General features: G+C 42.6%; 1 protein-coding gene across 3 annotated transcripts in view; it reads right to left on the bottom strand.

Annotated features, from left to right (window-relative positions):
• Positions 1-139: 139 nt before the first annotated feature.
• The window catches only part of Kdm1b (lysine demethylase 1B), a 46,158-nt gene continuing 27,122 nt past the window's right edge, over positions 140-19,175 (bottom strand). For all 3 annotated transcript variants that reach the window (XM_078020583.1, XM_078020585.1, XM_078020584.1), the window contains 12 exons: positions 17,758-17,934; positions 17,379-17,453; positions 15,593-15,730; positions 14,231-14,402; positions 11,461-11,588; positions 10,428-10,559; positions 9,815-9,889; positions 6,754-6,870; positions 5,997-6,122; positions 5,060-5,182; positions 3,759-3,911; positions 140-1,856 (listed from right to left, as the gene is read on the bottom strand). In XM_078020583.1, the coding sequence (XP_077876709.1) occupies positions 1,773-1,856; positions 3,759-3,911; positions 5,060-5,182; positions 5,997-6,122; positions 6,754-6,870; positions 9,815-9,889; positions 10,428-10,559; positions 11,461-11,588; positions 14,231-14,402; positions 15,593-15,730; positions 17,379-17,453; positions 17,758-17,934 (1,500 nt within the window). In that variant the 3' untranslated portion in view covers positions 140-1,772. The remainder of the gene's footprint in view (positions 1,857-3,758; positions 3,912-5,059; positions 5,183-5,996; positions 6,123-6,753; positions 6,871-9,814; positions 9,890-10,427; positions 10,560-11,460; positions 11,589-14,230; positions 14,403-15,592; positions 15,731-17,378; positions 17,454-17,757; positions 17,935-19,175) is intronic.

The following is a 19,175-nucleotide window of genomic DNA, read 5'->3' as shown; positions in this document are numbered from 1 at the left end:
ACTACAGTTAACTATTTCATAACCCATTACTATAAAGGGGATAAGAATGTGCGCAGGTGAGGGGACTGAGGTGGGTGTGAGTTCTTGGTGATGAAATGCCCAGTTAGAGCATTTACCACTGCAACACAGACACAGAGCATATTTGAAAAAGTCTAGTTTTTATTAAGCAGTTTTACACAACCAGCTATTCGTGATCAGTAAGTTAAATTACTGTAAAAGTGTGTATTCGCTGCTACTCTTACAAAATCTTGGGACAACACTGAAAAACATTCAAAGTAACTCAATTAAAGAAAAGTACCATATCTCCTTAAAGAACAAAATGTCAAAATATAGGTCATTTAAGACAAAGTTATTTTAAATACACATTTACCATCTTTTAAGTAGGGTTTTTCCTACTTGTAGCACAGTAGCCTTAAGTGCTTAGAAACTAAAGTAATAATTTACTGTGAACCATTTCCAACATTTTGCATTTATCATCACTTAACATAATGCATGCCGTTTAAACATTTAAAACATAATACTTTAAAGCAGAATACCTCCTAATCAGTACCAATGAGTCTCAACTTAAACATCAATGTTTCCTAATTTTTGAAACATATAGCTCTTGGCTTTGTTTGTATCATACTTTGAGGAGGGGGTAGTGTGTATGTGTGTGTCTAAAGTTCACTGTACACTGTTTGAATGATATTCTTTGTTCTTACAAAGTGATTTTAAATTTGAAAAGTTCCTAGTATTTTTAAAAGTGGCTTTAAAAGGAGACCAATATAATTCAAAGAGTAAGCTTATTTTCAACCTGTAAACTAAAGTTTCTTGACAAAATAGGTATCTTGAAGACCTTAAAAACCCATGTTTATTTATCAATTTAAGTGGAAAAAGTAAATACTTACCGTGTTGTAGGCTTTTATAAATGTAATATTTACCAGGATAACTCACAATTTTTGCAGTTTTCCAATGGACCTGCCTATGGAAAACTAAACATAATTATACAAAAATTTTGAATCTGTTTTATGATTCCTGAATCATAATACTGATAATAGTGATTGCCAAAATTAAGGATACTCCAGATTTTAATGTGTAGCGCTTTAAGAAAAATAGCTATATCCTGTGTCATGGTGTGAAGATCACACACTACACCCCATTCTAAATGGGGGGGGGTGCTATTCTAAGGGGTTAAGATTTTTGTTTTGCCAATGATTATGCAAATCTGTAAGATATCTCCAAAGATAAACTGAATTTTTCTTTTGAATTTTCAAATGGGGAGAAATGTTATAAAATAGAAGCTTCATTCAACTAACTGGAAATTAATGTATCAAAAAAAGTTTGATTTTAAGTTCAATATTGGATCCATATAAAAATATTAAGGCTCATTGGTAAAGATACTGATAAATTTTCACAGAAGACAGACACATGGTTTTATCTAGTATGTTGTTTTTCCTGCTTGTTTAACTTGGTTTCACAATGTTTGAAAACTGATCAGCCAAAAAACTTGTCAAATCTGAAGGGAACCTCCAATCATGGAAGAACACACTCTAGGTCTCAAGGTTATATCCTGCCTTCTCTGGAACCCAGAAGACACAACACTATTTGGACCTACAGAAGATGCGATTAAATATAAGTGCTCATAAGGATTTAGGGGGAGCTCATGCTTTCAGAGTGGTGGCATGGGTTTGCACCTATCAAGAGCTCCCCCTTATAAAATTGAAGTTGAACATGTGTTTCAAACTTTCCCACTTGGGATACAGAAAGAAAAGCAGGGTCCAAACAAATTCTCTTCAAAAGGCTGCAATCTTGCTTGCTTCTCGAACACCACTCAAATATGCCCCTGTAACAGTTTGTGGAAAATGCCTGTTTGTCGCCTATTAAAAAAAAAAAAAAAATTCATGCATGAGTTCAAATTATGTAGAGTTCAATATAAGCTTATTCTTTCTCTTATCTTCCTAAAGTGAGACTACTATCCCAGTCTGTGTGCTCACAATAACACTTCTCACCCATCACAGCATCTGAACTTCTTTGGTTATCTTGCCATGTTTTGCCAAACTTGCTAATTCTACAATATTCTGTCCTGCCTGTGTGGCATTCATTAAAACATTAGGCATCTGTGTGAGGTACTGGATTGAAAACAATGAATACTGGTGGGGGGTAGCAACACAGGCCTTAGGGAAATGGGTTTTTAGTGGGTGAGTTATGATAATCATCAAAGGAAAGCTAGAACAGCCTAAATCCTCCTTAAATATACCTTACCCTAAAATAGCCATGTCTTGCAAATGGCTGACCATTGTCTGTGCAGCCATGTGCCCTTCCTGCAGCGGGCTCCTCAGAGGCCCAAGAGTAGTCAATCCATCTGGGTTTAAGATGACATTCTTTTATTCTTTTATAATTACCCAAAAATCACAGGAAAAAAACACCATCAACTGTTTTCTAAAATAAACAGGGAGACATGTAACCCTAAACTGTAATATAATAAATGTAATATTAGACTGCAAAATGGTTCCTCAAAGAAACCCAAGAAAACCTCAGCTGTTAGGGGCATGAGGAACCAGGGAGGCAGAGAGTAGTTTGAGAGGAAAACAGGATTGGTGTAAAGACTGGCAAAAGCCCCTCACAAGACCACTCTTTCAAGAGACCTTTATGTCACTTGGAAACTGGCATAACCTAAGAGGTTCCTGCTTCCACCACACAAACTAAATGTCCCAAGGCACTGATGTGGAGTCCAACCACTAGTTGATGAGCTTGCTGAAGCTGTCAAATCTAAGCTTAAAGTCAAGGATGGGGCACTTGGACACACAGCAGGTAGACTACAGCACACAGAATAAAAAGTCTGAGAAAACTCCAGGAAGGAGTCAAAAAACAAGTTTTAATAACCTTAGTTAAGAAACAAACTATGGAGCAAGAAGAGGGCACTGAGAACAAGAAAGCACCCAGTGAAATATAAGAGCCAATTTAATAGCTGGGAGATACCATCACACCCACACTCCCCTCCAAAATCCCCCAAAGCAAAAAAGAACAATAAAGAGAAATATCAGTTAATCCAGTTCCAGGACAGCAGATCTAATAGTAAAAGTAAAAACTGGAGAGAGAATGATCAGAAATAAAATGAGGATTGAAAGACAAGAGTTTCTAGATTATAAGAAATGAAAAAAAGACAGGACCAGAATCAGAACAGCAGCATTTTCAACAAATAAATCAGAGAAAAGCAGATCTTGGAGCAAAAGCCCAACACAGAGTGGTTTAAAGACTCAGCAGGCCCTACAGCAAGCCCCCAGACTGGAACCAGGAAAGACTGTGGGAGGGGGAGGTCAGAGGCTGAAGTAACAGGCCAGCTCAGATTGGACTGGAATCAGATGTGTGAAGGGGACAGGGACCAAAACAGGACAATGACCAAAGAAGCAACTGATGTTGGCCACAGACACCCTGGCTCAGCAGCCCACATTTGCATAGAAACATGCACCAATCTAACTGAAGTGGTGCAGATTAAATGTGTTGAATCTTTAATCTGACAGCTAGTCAATAAACATTTCTGTCTAATGTTAAATCAGAAGACAGCAATATAAACATAATTTTAAGATAGGAAGGAAAGTCCTGGAAAAATGGCTAGAAGAGTTTAAAATGACTGCCTCTGGGAGTTTGAGAAGGCTTCCATTTGTTGTCTTTAAGATGCTGAACAGTATTTGACATAATAGTCTTTAAACTCTGGTTGGCTATTGTTTTAATTCTAATAAAAATCAAAATATAACTGAATTTTGAATTGAGACACACACCTCACCCGCAAAAAAGACAGTTCCTTGTATATCTTCAGCAATGATATCATAGGCCTCACCACTTCCAAAGGTCTTCACAAAACTGTATGCCATCTGGATCCATGGCTCTGTGCTCCACCGAGTGACAAAATACTTTGTGGGCTCTGGGACCTCCTATGTCCAACAGAAAGGAATCATAAAACAGGATCAAGGAAGAACTTGGGCACGGTGTACCCCCAATTATAAAAGGACATTTCTCCCTCAGGGTGTGGCCTGCCTTCATCCTCTAGCACTATGAACATCCATGTTCCTCCTACCCCATAAACGTGTTCCCTGCCCAGCCACACACAACTCCCTTGCTTCCACACTTCACTCTGCCAGAGACGACATCTGCCTACCTTCTGGGTGCTATCACCAGTGGTCAAGAGTTCAAGTCACCCTGGGCCAATGCTTGGCACATGTGGGGAGCCACAATGAGTTACCACGCCTTCCAGTCAAGACGCACCACGGGGATCTGAAAGATCCTTACCCCCGCTCGCTCAGATAGCAAGGCCAGTCTTCTGAGTCGGCATACTCTGGGATTGAGCTACACTCACCTATTCTCTTGTAATCCTACCCCTTCCCCCTGTTTGGGATAGAATATTCCATGGAAACTCCCTTCTCTTGCTCTGCCTTTGGGTGTGGCCTTTTTAGATGTCAGTTAATCTGTTGACAGCAGACATGACTCTAGATTCAACCTTCTGAAACCTGACCCCTTGCCTCATTTGAATGGCTTCTCTCCAGTAAAAGGGTTCAGCGCCCTCTCTGTCCAGGGACCCCTGAGGTCAAAGGAGGTGTCACAGGACCCAAGGAAAAAGGTATTTCTGTCTCTTGTGTGATTATTTGGACAGTGTGACTATTTGGAAACTGGGTCTTTAATGAGAAGTTAAAATGAGGTTGTTGTTGTGGGCCTAATCCAGTGTAACTGGTGTATGTCCTTATAAAAGGGGGAGATGACAACACATACTACAGAGGGAAGAGCACAACAGGACCCAGCGAACGGATGGCCATCAGCAAGCCTCGGAAAAAGGAATCTAAAGCCCAAGTCTGCTGTCACCTTGATCTTGGATTTCCAGTCTCCAGAACTGTACAAGTAACTTTCTGTTGCTAAGCCACGGTCCTGTGATTTCCTGTTAGGTCAGTCCTGGCAAACTCACCCAGGTACTTAAGTGGAGAAAGAATGGGGCCCCCTGCCTGGGTTCCCTGCATCCTTAGCCATTCAACAGCACTGGGTCCCTCCCACTAGGAAAAGCAGGTCCTTCTTTCAAGAAGGCTTCTCTGACCTGCTCCTTGAACAGCTCCCGGAGGGTGGCCATGCACTGCTGCAGCACCTGCTTGTCATCCAGGGTCCTCACGGATGCTACTGCCTCTCCTGCGATCACTGACATCAGCACGCTTTGCTGCTTCTGGAGGCAGGAAGGAACAGCAATTGAAGTGTTTTGCTTCTGGTACAAACGTTTAAGGCTTAGTTCCGGACAAGGGCCTCATCCTCCAAGCTCAATTTTATAACTTCAACTGTCCCTTATCCTCCCTCCAATTTCCTATCCATTCTCCTCAAACATATGCTACTCATCCACCTGTTCCACTGTTCCCTGGTGGGACACGAAATACTGTAAAAATAAAATTTAAGGTTCCTTTTGCTGTTCACATACAAAACCTTGCTTCAGAAGGAGTAGGAAGAGATTGAGGGGAAATTACAAAACAATGAGAAGAAAACAAGTGGTAATAGAAGCTTGCCCTTGGCTCCCACGTGAAACCTTAAGAGAAAGTCTCTTGGAACTGAGAGAACAGGAAATGACAGCTGTGACCAGTGTGTGGCAGCTGCAAGGGAGTCCAGCAACTGCTCACTCCAGGTGTGCCCCCCCCCCAACAGACTAACCACCTCCTGCCCTCCGTACCCACCACAAGACCCTTAGGAAGGGTCAAGCTCACTCTTGACTATGCTGCCACCAACTTTACCTAGAGGATGTCCCCCTTAGCCTGCAGTGCTCGTTTCCATAGCAACAACTCATGCCCAAAAAAGCAACATTAGTCCTTCAGAAAACAGCAAATATCAGGGTTCCTTTCCACTGGAAAATGTCCCAGGCCAGGTGACCTACCAGAAAAGAACTATCAAGAATCTCCGAAATGTTCGTTCATTCCTGAGCCTGACATGTGAATGATTAATTACCACATTCTAAACCTGGAGATTTTGAACCACACTTCACACATGATTTTTACCTGGGGATCCATGTCATAGTATACAGCAAAGAGCCCTCGCTGGCTGGCACTGGGAGGAACATGACCAAAAAAGTCAGCCCCTTGAACTTTACTGTCCCAAAATCTATATGGAAATTGCAAGGCGATCTGGAAAGCAAGCAGAGGAGAGATGAAGTGCTTCCTGCACCCAAATCACATGCAGCCTCCAAGCCACCTGCAGCTCATGCCAAAACACACCCTGGTCAACACCCTCTCCACTCCTCTTACCTGTGAGGTTCCTGCCTTCTGCCACCCGGTTCTACACTCCCCTGGATAAAGTTGCCTGCCTGCTAATCCACAGATTAATCTAATCTAAAGATGCACAGCCCTCCTGATGGGGGTCTTAAGGCAGCATGTCACGATCACCCACTCCTCCTGTGTGCAGAGATCCACTGCAGCCCTGGCAGCCTTCTACAGGGGATTCTAAGGGAGAGGAAGTAGACCACAGTCCTCCTTGGGACAAATGAGTGGGGGGTGGAACATGAAAGCAGAAAATATAAGAATTGCTCATAGCAAATCCAAATTTTGAAGAACAAGATTCATTCTCCTAAAAGTCAAAACTGAGGCTTCAGATAGCCTTTTGTTTTGTTAATGTTCCTTTGTAGTCTTCATGAACAATTATTCAAATAAAAAGGAAATCTCTGAGTTGTATTTGGATTAAAACATGACCCACTACTTCTCCATATCATTTGACATAAACTGCTTGAGCTCTGAGGATAAATAAGTTAGGTCTCCTCACCTTTTCAATGATGCCTGCCCCCAGGCTATTGATAGCCTTCATCTTCTTCTCTGACAAGGGTGGATTAAACTGAATGGCACCTTTCTGCAGTATGGCCAGTGGTACAGTGACTAATACCTGTGGGAAATAATTAATGGTAAACACACAGCAACTGAACTAACACAACTACTCAGTGGGTTTAAGAAGATCAACACTTGAACATTCTCCCCATTTCCAATCAAAAGATCATCAGTATCCCATCTTGTTATGAAAACAAGGGCCGCCATGTGTAATTGTGCAGTTTGTTCACTACAAGGATACTTGGCTGAGAAGGGACATCCACATGGAGGAATTTGCATAAAGGTCCTGAAAACTTAACAATAATCCTGGGTCAGAAGAGATAGCAGATCCCAGCCCTGAAAAGTAATGCTATAAAAGAACATTGTCCAAACTATGGGGCCGGGAGAACTTTTTCTATTGTTTCTGATAAATTCTAATGTGTGGTCAAGCTCTGTCACTCATCTCGACCAGGCATCTATAAGATGAAGAAAATACCTGCCCTATTAATGTCAGGACCACTTGATGCTCAAGATTAAAAATAAGATATGTTAATATGCTTCATAAATGATGGAGCACATTACAAATGTCAGGGATTAGAGTGATAGTACTGTGTAAAGCCATGTTTTTGTTAGTTTTGGTTTTTTTGGTACTAGGAATTGAACCCAGGGGCGCTTAACCTCTGAGCCACATCCCCAGCCCTTCTTTATATAAAATATGGGACAGGGTCTCCCTGAGTTGCTTGGGGCCTTGCTAAATTGCTGCGGCTGGCTTTGAACTCATGATCCTCCTGCCTCAGCCTTCCAAGTGGCTGGGATTCCACTCACGCACCAGCCTACCCGGTCACAATGAAATTTTTTTTAAGCTGAAAGTAAAAAGTCTCATATGGTTCTAAAAAAATCATTTAGAAGGGTTGGTGAAACAGATGCTAAGCTGAGCCTCCAAGAACAATTCTCAAGGCCACATCACAAAATCCAGCCATCAAAGGTGATGCCTCGCCATACCCAGGCAGTTCTGGCTCCAGAACCACGCTGCTACGAGGAAGCTGCCGCTGCTGCAGCCAGATCCAGAACCCAGCCCACCCAGAACCGCCCGCCACCACACGCAGCCCCAGGACCTCTGCTCTGTGCTCCAGAAACAAAACACTGACCACTTGTCAGCAGAGGAGGTGCCAAGGAAGCCACAGCCTCCAGACCCCATGCAGGGCATGTGGCTGGCCAGGCTGACCTCAGCCACAGGGGGCCCGGGAAGAGGGTGTGTGTTCCCAACCCTGCAGCCAGCACCACACGAAGGAAAGCCGGTGGAGCTGAGCAGCAAGCACCCCACCCACCCACTCCAGAGCTCCTGTGCTAACGCAGCTGAACCCTCAACTCAGGACCACAAATCTCACAGTTATTCCTGTGATTTTTTTTTTCTGCATGAAAATTTTATAAAACATGTCCTTCTCATCCTTAAGAAGTTCAGTCTGTTTATAAATAACAGCTACCATGTGACCAAAACCATCAAGCAGAAATTAGCCACTGAGCTATGAATAAGAACTGAAAGGAAATGAAGTCTAGATGTCTTCTTACTGAGAAGTTTCCCAAAGCATAAGAACTTGGGTAAACAAATGACACAGACACACCCTGGCTGGGAACTGCCACTCAGTCACAGTGGAAGTGGCCTGGATTGAGTTAGTTGGTTAAAGGCTGGTCTATGGTGTTGGGCTGGAAAGCTTTCCCTCACGCATTCAGGAAGACTTCAGACTGCAGTGAGTGCTAGCTACAGAAAAATGAAATATTTGCTTTAAACATTTCAAAACGCAGCCTACAGCTCTGCCTAACTTCTCTGGAAGGCCAGAAGATGAAGACAGGATGGTGCATGTGCCCAGTCAGGTCAGGGGAGGGTGACTAGGCAGGGTCAGCACAGCAAGGGTGTGGTCCTGGACAAAAAGAGGCAGAGCGCAGAACACCAAAGCCTGAACCATCAGCTGACTTGAAATTTTAGAAGATGATTTTTGTTTAAAAAAAAAAAATCACTAGGAAAAGCCTTAGACATTAAGCTTAGACACTGCAGCCCAGTGGTTCCCAGCCAGGCTACAACCCTGGAATCACCTGGGAGGCTTTGAAACCATGGCTCTCTTGGGAGGGAGGTTTTGTACCTTTCTTCAAAAGCATTTCCCAGGTGATTCTGACCTGCAGCCTAGACTGAGAAGCACTGCTAGTCCACAGTCTCCCAGCTAGTTAGTGGCAACAGCAGTATTACCCCACCTCATCTCTGGGCCCTTTCTTCCCATGTGACACACAACCCTTTATATCTGTATGACTACCAAAGACTGGGACTGATGTGAGATCACTGCAGAGTAGAAAGCACAGTTATCTGGGAACCAGTGGCTGTTAGACCATGATGTTTTTTGGTATCACTTGAGGCATAACTGAACCTCCATTATTTATAATCCCCTCCACCCCAAGCATGGGCCCTTGTTTTCCAGGACTAGGGACATCTCAGTGTGACTCCAGGTTGTCTTTGAGTTATGTACAAGTATTTAAGTTATAGAAAAGTAGCTTCAGGATGAAAACAGAATTTTATCTGAAAAAGGTTCCATAGTAAAAAGCACAAAATGAAGTAAAACAGATTTCTTCAATGCAGGACTTTCCAGAACCTCTACTATGCTCTTCTCAGCCCAAAGAGTGTCCCAAGGACCGGGGCCTACCTCAAAGGTAGAGCTCTTGCCTAGCATGTGCAAGGCTCTCGGTTCAACCCCAGCACAATCTGGGAACGTAAACACACACATGCACACTTCCTGCTCCCAGGACCACGGTGCCACAGAACCCACCTGAGGAACACTGGTCAGAACTGCATCCACCCTGCATCTAGATGGGCATCCACCAAGCAGAACAGATTCGCACATCTACAGACAACCAAGTGGACAGACCTAATTCATGAGAAGTCCAACAAGGCCCTGGGCAGACTGCCAAAGGCAAACGACGTGATAGAAAAAGCCCTTGACTCCTTCCCTCAGGCCTGGCGCAGGCCTGACACTTACCTTCTGTGCAGAGAACCCAGTGCCGTCTGTCGTCCTGATCTGCACGTCATCACCAGTGTAATCAATGCTTTGCACCTGGCTCAGGACAAGCAATTATGGAAAGAAAATGAGACCTGGAACCTCAGTCTTTTCCAATTCTCCTACCAGGTGAGCTCACTTCTCTAAGGCCAGGGGAAACCATTTCCTGGCATTCAGAGCTAAATAGCTACAGCTGAACTCAGAATTGAACTTTATAAACTTGTTAGAATACGGAAAATCTTCATAATGATTATATATGTTTCACTTTATGCTTCATTATGAAGATATGCTTCATCTCTGTTTTTACAATGTACAATATAAATCTGTTGGGATAAAGATTGAAGGGAAACTTAAGGTGAAAATAACTGCACTGAGCTGGAGGGGCAAGCAGCCTGACCACTTTGATTAACACACACGGCTGCTACCATTTGCAACAGCAAGTGCCCAACGTGGTAAGGCTACTGATCACAGGCCGCCACCACCCCACAGAGCTGGGAGACAGCAACCACACCTGTCCCCTGAGGGCCCATGCCCCAAACTTCACACTCTCGTAAAACAAGGCACAACTAGAGTCCCCACTCTGGCCCATACTCACTGGAGAGTTGAGCCGGATGTCTAGCCCTTCAGCCAGCTTGTCAATGATTGCAGAGTACCCAGGACTCAGGAGAGTGTGGTCACCAGCAAATTGGGCAAAGAACTCATTGTGGTCCCAGGAACGAGCAGACACCTGGGAAATATAAGGGGATGCTGGGAACCTGGCAATGTAAATCCTTAAGCCTACACCTACGCAAAGCGAGGTGGGAGGGCAGGCTACCAGCCCACAGCAAACATCAAGGAATAGGTCAATCTGACCAGCCAGGGAGATGCCACCACCAGAGAAGATCTCCCTCCAGAGTGCAGAGGAAAGCCTTCCACAGAACAAAAGGCCTACACAACGTGGGCATGGGGACCATTCTTAAGATAATAAAGTTGATTTTATATATAGACAACTCTGGCAAAGAAGAATTCCCTGGGCGTGAAACTGCTTCTGATGAGCTCTACATATATGCCGGCAAGTTTCCTCAACATAAAACTCTACAGAGACTGAACTCAGCATGCAATTCAATTGTACTGCAGCACTGAACGGGAAAGGAGCCCCCAGGAGAGCAGATCAAACCATCCATGGGTTTCCTTTCAAAATGTGCAACACTGGAGTGTTAGGTTCACAGCTGGTTCGATGAGCAAGGAAATCTTAAATTTATTTTTACAAGATAAATGGGCCAAAATTGCAAGGATGCTGTACTTTGGTTTCTTGAGAAAGGCCCTTTGAGACTCCACACTCTCCAAAGGTGACTCAGGAGTTTCTGCAGAGGGCAAGGCTCCTGGCCCCCTGAATCAGAATTCAGCCTGCCACGCTCCTTTCTGGGGTTTTATAGATTGGCCTCATGGGCATCATCTGAATTGGGGTTTCTCTTGCTTTTCTAAATCACTGTAGGGTTCATATGGTCTGAAATCTGGTTGTCAATCTTCTGGGTAACTCAGCCATTCTTCCCTGCTCATCCAAACCAGCCTGAGTGGGTGTTTAAACATAAGACGCACCCCGTCCCCCATGACAGTATTTCCAAGCCCGTTCCCAAGGCCAGGCGCACCTGGTGGAGGGTGCTGCCACATGCGTACTCCAGGTTGCCCAGGTGGAACTGCAGCACCTGCCCTTCCAGCTCGCTGAACTGGATCCCGGACTCCTTAACGAAAGCTTTGTAGATCTCATCTATCTTCTCTGTGATAATGGATCAAAGCAGAAAAAAACAGCATTTACATGATTCTGTCTAGTTCCTTATCCTTTGCTCTCAATCTTCTTCACCTGGCAAAACCTAAAACTTCTCAAGTCTCTCCCTAAGTAATCTTGGGGAGGGATTTCTCAGTAAGGTTGATTTTTCTTAGGAGGCAAAAGCTTATCTTAATGGAAACAAAGCTATGGGATTTGATACCTTCAAAATGTTTCATTAATGCTGAGTTAAGAAACCATTTCTTCCTATGCCCAAGATGCAGAAAAAAGTACCCCTCCCTCCAATACACACACACACACACACACACACACACACACACGTAAGTACACACAAAAAGAAGAGTACTTCTCTGGTCCTACTGCCAATGCCTTAAAGTCAAGTTCTCTTAACATCTCACTTTAAGTAAGACACCACAGTAGACTAACCATTGGCAACATTCTCTCCCAAACAAGAAGAGTCCACTAAGTCCTTTTGTCACATCACCCTTCTGTATCAGTATCTTTAATTACTGGCTCCTGTTGGATAATAAATTCCAAAAGCCACAGCTAGCATGTTAGCCTTTTCTAAGGTAGCAACTGCTGCCTGTCCATTTACAGGTGTGGCCTTGCTGCTTCTGACACTTTTCCTGGTGGAGTCCAGCCCTGCAGGGCCCACACCCACTCTCCCTCATGGGACTGTCCTCCCCACCCATGACTTAACAGCCTAGCATCACCCAGCCACTCCAAGGCCCCGCAGCTCTCCCTGTTCTTGTTCCCAGCACTCATCTACCCCGTTCACCTGGAGTCTAACCCTGCAGACACAGCCCTATGAAACAATCCCTGGAGGACCCACAGGGAGGCATGTGGCCACATGTCTAATTTCAAGCACTCACTGTGAACTACAGCTGCCCAACAGGTACATCACAGACCCCAAGCATCCGGTAAACACTGTGTCCTTGCCTTGCTAGAATCGACTAAGGAGCAGTTAACTTCCAATCAAGGTTCTCATTAGAATTTATTCTCACACAAGACTGTAACATGGGGATGTCCAAAGGACCTCTGGATTTATGCTAGGTTTTCAACCCTTGGCTTTCTGCCATTGCCAGTGCCCTCCTGGTAGTCCCAGGCTCCTGCTGATACCAATTCTACTTTCCTGTTTTGTGGAGAAAGAATCATGGTTTTTAGAATACAAAATTAAGAATGAACAGACTAGGAAAGGCCTTACTGCAATTTTCTTGTATGTGATATTTAAAAGCTTCAGTCTACATGCTTTGTGAAATGAATTCCAGCTTCTCAGTATGTATATGTTTTTTCCAGCTATGCGCTACACACTAAGGTGAGATCTCAGCTGAGATCCAGAAACGCAGTAAGTATCTATAACCTTATACAGAGGTGTGTGTACTATTAAGGAATTTTCTAATTAAATATAAAGATGAAAAAATGACTTATACAGTATCACTAGGCCTTTTTGTTTCTTCTTTTTTTTTTTTTTTTTGCAGTGCTGGGATGAAACCCAGGGTCAGGCACGTGCTAGGCAACTGCCCTACCACTGAGTCAGTCACACCCCAGCCTTCAATGACTTTTTAAAAATAAGGCCAAGACAAAGCAATCTTTTTTTTTTTTTGGTAACTCTGAAAGAAGTGTAAAGAAAACCCCAGCCAGCAACTACCCCACAGATGCAGAACACTAACCAAATCCTGAGACTAATAGTTTTCAACTCCAGAAAATTTAATAACCCACCACCTGCTCTACACACAAGACGGGATGAAACGGTCCCTGCTCACTGGAGTCTATCTCTGTAACATGTTCTGCTATGGTCTGTCAGTCAACCCTTTCCAAGGGTGATCAGAGTGGGTCCATCTCTTAGAGGTAGTGGAGAAGGAGAAAAAGACTGTTTCTGCCCAACAGCCCAAGCAGATGAAGCGCTATCCAGCCTGAAGAACTGAGAACCCATGCACAGACACGCACAGCTGGAGAAAATTAACGTCTTACAAACTGAGTACAAACATTCACACTTCAAGAAATACAGACATGCCTCCAAGGTCATAAGATTGTAGGATACATAAATATCAATTTAAGAAGCAGTGCAGGAAATCTCGGCCAGCCCCCTCATGGAAATGAGTCACTACAGGCAGTCAAGCATGCTGCAGAGTTGTGGTTAAACTACTCATTTAAATACCAAAGCTGAAGGATTCTGAGTTAAAATTCTTAAATTATAACATTCCTAAGCAAAATACACTGAAAAAAAAAGAAAGAAAGAAAAAAACCTTAAATATACTGCCTAAAGAAATCCTGGAATACGGAAACATTCATCTAGACATTACGGGCTGAGGATTTAACAACACAGGGCTTACCAGAGGTTTCCTTAAAAGAAAGCTCCCTGGGAAATTAAAAATTGAACATTTAGGTAACTTCGTAAAACACCAGCTATCATGAAAAATAAGGTCCCTATGCACATATGCACACGAGCATGGACAGGACCCCCAAGGAAACTCTGCCCCCTCCGAGGACCAGTCTGCAGAGTCCACTAATCCCCAGGGAACATGCATAAGCTCTGCCCCTACCATGGACGTGGAGCCTGCTGAGTGAACACTGCTCCTGCTAAGGTCAGAGTGACAGAAGATGGAACAATCAGAATGCCATTCTCCCCATACCTCCTAAAGGGACATCTTGGAGCTGAGTCTTATCCTTCCTCCACTCAGAGACAACATCCAAGAGAGCATTAAAATGAAAATCCATGCGCTTGTCAATAGTGGGGTCAGTTATTCTTCCACCTTCCTGAATTAAGTCACATCTTTCTCCAAACTTATGCATGCTGATGCCAAGCTTCAAAATAATAAGAATAAGAAGGTGAAAATCTTCCCTGGAAAAAATATTTACAGGTTCTAAGCTGAAATCAGACAGACCTCTTATGGAGAAGAGGGTCTAAAAGAAAAATAAAGCTGGGCGTGCTTAACACACAATGGCAGCAAAGTGACGTAGCGAGAAAACAGCGTGAACTGGAGAATGCCTTAATTTTAGGAGAATGTGAGGGGGACAGCAATAGTTTCTGCGCTGTGAACTCTAACCCCTGCCACTCTTTGAGATGCTGTGGACTCCTGTCCTCATGGACCCTTCTGCCCCCCTTTGGACCCTCATGTAAATGAACACAACACACACAAACACTCATAGAAGCTGAAACTGAGTGTACTGTCAATCAATGTTGGAGGACCTAAATTCCTCAATTCCTCTAACTCAGTGGCAGAGCACTTGCCTAGCATGCGTGAGGCCCTAGGTTCTATCCCCAGCACTACCCCCCCGCCCCCCCCCAAAAGTTTCAGATAAATTCTTGGGCCTCGAAAGTTACAGGATAATAAATAGAATGCCCCAGTAATTGACTTCCAGATAAATAACAAACTTTTTAAAGAATTAAGTATGCTCAAACATGACAAAATATTCCATGTAATATGAGACACATCTACACTAAAAAATGACTGCTTATCTGAAAGTCAAATAAGAGGGGCTTGGGTTGTGGCTCAGCATAGAGCACTTGCCTGGCATATGTGAAGCCCTGGGTTCAAATCTCAGTACCATATATAAATAAGTAAATAAAATAAAGATATATCAACAACTTAAAAAAATCATTCTTTAAAAAAAAATTTTAACTAAGAATCCTGTATTCTTAACTGCTGATCAGCTGCCCTAAGATTATGAACAAGTAGCCTGCAAATAACATTCAAAATTAAAGATCTGGGAAAAAGAAAAAAAAAAAACCTTTTAAATACCTTCTTGGGAAGACAGAAGGGTAACTGTTTTATTTACCTTGCAAAAGGGATGAGGAGACTGTTGAATATTACTTACTTTAGAAGCATATTAACACTATTTTTTTTTCAGTTTGGGAATCAAACCCAGGACCTCAAACATGCTAGACAAGTCCTCTACCACTGAGCTACACCCCAGCCACATTAATACTATCAATAAGGAAATGAAACATTTTTCTTTACTTTGTTCACAATACAGATCTCAAAGAAACTCACTTGCTCACACATTAGTGCTACTGGGTTATTAATACAGCCATTGACAATCTGAGGTCCTCTTCCCACTGTGACACCTTTAAAAGATTTATCATCCCATACCCGGCCTCCAATTCTGTCTTTGGCTTCCAGAACAGTCACCTAAAAAGACAACCAGGGAATCTAAACAGGACAGAATAGTCATACCAGACAATATTTTAAAAATACAGAATGATACTGATAAAGAATCTCCATATTTCATTTATTATATACTTTTAAAGAAACAACTTCAGTTGAGGGTGAACAGAAGGCAAACAACCAGATATCCGAGAAGAGCGATTTGAGTGATCTGCTAAAGGGATCTCACTGTTTCCTCTCAAATCAGATAATAAGATTTGATAAGTTAGTACGTGAGATGTACTTTGAAAGCTATCACTAAGTAGTTCCATAACCTATATTTAAAATTAGGATAAAAAGTTGATTTTCTTATGAAATGTCTATATGTATAGCAAAATCCCTTTAGCACTACAAATAGGCCTTAACTTTTCCCTAAGACAAGAATCAGTTTCCTAACCTCAAGGGGAATGGATGGTCTCCTGGCTGTCTCCTTCATCACTTGGGAAGAATTAGAGGAAAGTGGCAGGGGACCTCAGACCTAAATTCCTCAATTCCTCTAACCAGGAAGGCTACACTGTGTGGCTCCATGTTATTCACCATCTTCCTCCGACTTTAACACTTTAGTTTCTTTTTAATGTAAGAGGAAAGCTGAATATTAAAGACAGCCCCTCCCTAGACTTTGGATATTAATAACCTTCTCTGAAATATAATCTGTAGGTTTCCCAAGTAAAACACAAACAAAAAAGCTGGCTCTAATATCCAATGCTAAAATAATCAATTAAAATACTTTCTAGTATACTACCACACAGAAAATATTTCAAAATGCAAGCACATGTCCTACAAATCCATCTCAGAATCTTCTGTTTTGCCAACTATATAATGATCCATAACATGGGTCTTCCATCCAACCAGGAAGAAAATCTTTTAGGCACAGCTTTTGAAAAATTTTCTCTGAAACTCTGGAACTTCTAAAAATCATCCCAGAGAAGATATTGGAAAAAAAAGTCACTTCTTTTAGCCAAGTAGAGAAGAGTAAAAAGGCTAATTTAATGGAATCGGACAATGAATCACACAGATGTTTTTGTCAGTCTCTGTTGTGGCTCAATATGAACTGGTTTAAGGCAAGAGTCTGGCAACAGCATGTGGCCCACCCCTCCTCAGGGGAGCAAGCCCCCTTACATACCTGCAGGACTATGGAAATCACATAGTTCTACCTCAAGCGATTAGTCAATTTAGTCTTCCTTCCAAAAGCAAATGTTTTTGTTTTTGAATAAGATCCAAAGAGTGCCTTTGATTTATTTGCCTAAGAAAATCTACATGAGTATTTCAGGAACTTCCAAGAAACAAATTGCAGGGCTGTCCTTTGTCGTCTCAAACTATCAACAGAAGCAAGGGCTTCCCCTTGGCCTCTGTGCGAAGGAAATCTGTCAAGAGCTTCTATTTTAACTCCAAGTTTCTCCTGACTTGCTCAATGGGGTCTGAAACTCCCTCCAAAGTGGGAGGATTTCTACCTTTCTCCACCCTTCTTTTATTGAATCAATGTCAAATGCTATGACTCTTCTAGGATCTAGTGTAAAGAGGTAACACATTTAGATTCTCTACTAAAATTAGAACTGGTTTCTATGTCTTAGAAAATTTATACCAAAGAAGCAGATAACCATCTGTTTCCACCTACATATCCCAGAAATCTTACCTTAATTCCAAAGTTATGCAATTGCCTAGCAGCTGCTAATCCTGCTGGACCAGCCCCAACAATGGCGACGGATTTCTTTAAAAAAAGAAAACAAAACAAAACTCAAATTAGAGCAACGGCAACAATGCACTGTTCCACTTTTCTGATGTTCACCTACTGTTTTTTAATTCTCTTAGAAAATTATTTTCCTCAAGCACATGGTGCTACTTGTCTGAAGCAATCCCTCCCCTCTTCCTCAGTGTGGAGACAGCTGGGCACCCTCCTTGTGGGGGGAACACTCCACACAGTCCTCAAGCGAGTTCTATGGTGATGCCATGGTCTGCTGAGTATCCCCACAGAGACACACGGGCTCCATAGCACAGGGCAGAGCGGCACCTACGTTGTGGTAGTCTTTAGGAAGCAGGTACTGGTCAGCTGCCACTGTGAGAACGCCTGTGTTGATGAGACCTTTCCTCGTCATGAAATAAAGTATCCTCTCCACTTCCTGAACGCACCGGATGCGGACGAGACCCCGGACGATGATGTGAGGAATGCATTTCTGAGGAGTAAGAGCTTCCTGTGTTTGGAAATGAGACCAAGTGTTAAGAAAAACCTCAAGGAACTCAAAATGAATGAATAGCAAGAAACAATCCAATTTAAAAATGGACAAAATAGCAGCTGGGGATGTGGCTCAGTGGTAAAGCACTTTGGCTAATATGTGCACGGCCCTGTTCCTTTCTCAGCACCAGAAAAATGAGAAAATGACTTAACGGGACATTTCTCAAAAGATGTACCAGTGGCCAACGGGTACATGATAAAATGCTCAAGCTCATTAATCACCAGGGAGACGCAAATTCAAACTATAATGCGGTACATCACCTCATCCAGCTAACAGCCTTTACCAAAGGGCAAAAGTAAGAGGGACGAGAGGCGGAGGAAAGGGAGCTCTGCACACTGTGGGTGGGAATGGAAATCAACACAGCCATCCTGCAAAATGATTTGGTTCTTCCTTAAGAATTAAAAACAGACTATCATGCCATCTAGCAATCCCACCACTGGGTCAGTTTCCAAAAGGAATGAAATCGGTGTCAAGGTCTATGCTCCCACGTTCAGTGCAGCACCTTTCACAAGAGCTGAGAAATGTGTCAACAGAAGAATAGACAGCAAAGCGGCACAATCTCACCTACGTGTATGTGAAATCTGAAAGAGCTGAACTCGAGAGAGTGTAGAAGGGACCAGGGACTAGTGGGGTGGGGTGGGGAGACACTGGCCAAAGTGTTCTCACCACACACACAAAAAAATTTGCAGATATTAATTAGCTTGATTTAGCCATTCCAAAAGTACACATATTTCTTTTTTTTTTAACTCCTTTTTAGTTACTAATGGATTTTTATTTATTTAAATGCAGTGCTGAGGATCAAACCCAGTGTCTCACACATACTAGGCAAGTGCTCTACCACCCCAGCCCCTTTAAGTACACATTTTTCAAAACATTGTATTATATATCATAAGCAGATACAATTTTTGTCAATTTAAAAATAAGTTTTAAATCTTTTGATTTCTCAAAGAGTTAAGCAGAAAACATCAAATGACCCAGCATTACATGACCTAGAATTAAAAACATGTTTAGATACAATGTTCATAGCAGAAGTATTCAAAGAGCCAAGCAGTGAAAACCAATGTCCATCAATGGATAAATAAACATATCCATTCATATTTGTCTACGTATCTACATCTATAGATACACACATATGTATATCCCCAAACAATGAACTATTTTTCCACTATAAAATGGAATGAAGTTCTGATACATGCAAC

Source organism: Ictidomys tridecemlineatus, chromosome 8, assembly GCF_052094955.1.
Source record: "Ictidomys tridecemlineatus isolate mIctTri1 chromosome 8, mIctTri1.hap1, whole genome shotgun sequence".
NCBI lineage: Eukaryota > Metazoa > Chordata > Mammalia > Rodentia > Sciuridae > Ictidomys > Ictidomys tridecemlineatus.
The sequence above is the reverse complement of the archived record's forward strand: the minus strand, read 5'-3'. Positions and strand labels throughout refer to the sequence as shown.